This window comes from Mesitornis unicolor, unplaced genomic scaffold (assembly GCF_000695765.1).
Source record: "Mesitornis unicolor isolate BGI_N332 unplaced genomic scaffold, ASM69576v1 scaffold18887, whole genome shotgun sequence".
Taxonomy (NCBI): Eukaryota; Metazoa; Chordata; class Aves; order Mesitornithiformes; family Mesitornithidae; genus Mesitornis; species Mesitornis unicolor.
This window is the reverse complement of record NW_010195985.1, coordinates 1-203: the sequence shown is the minus strand read 5'-3', so window position 1 is coordinate 203 and position 203 is coordinate 1. Positions and strand designations below refer to the sequence as shown.

The following is a 203-nucleotide window of genomic DNA, read 5'->3' as shown; positions in this document are numbered from 1 at the left end:
CCCCCCCCCCCCAGCCAGTACCAGTCCTCCAAACCACTGAGGGACTTTCTTACCTTGTCAGCTCATCATGGCTAAGGTGACTTGTAGCTGGGAGGATACAGGAGATCTCAAGACTGCTGTGAGAGTGCCCATTTGGCCGCTCTGTGCTGCCCACAGGAGCCGGGCCACATGAGGGGTTCACTTCAGCCGCTGTCTGCTTTGCA

The 203-nt window shown here is 58.1% G+C and overlaps 1 protein-coding gene across 1 annotated transcript in view; it reads right to left on the bottom strand.

The window, feature by feature from the left end:
* Positions 1–146, bottom strand: part of TSTD2 (thiosulfate sulfurtransferase (rhodanese)-like domain containing 2) — a gene marked incomplete at its 5' end in the record, with an annotated part of 11,368 nt that extends 11,222 nt beyond the window's left edge. Inside the window, one exon of the mRNA XM_010188309.1 lies at positions 54–146. Within this exon, the coding sequence (XP_010186611.1) occupies positions 54–146 (93 nt within the window). The remainder of the gene's footprint in view (positions 1–53) is intronic.
* Between the last annotated feature and the right edge of the window lie 57 nt (positions 147–203).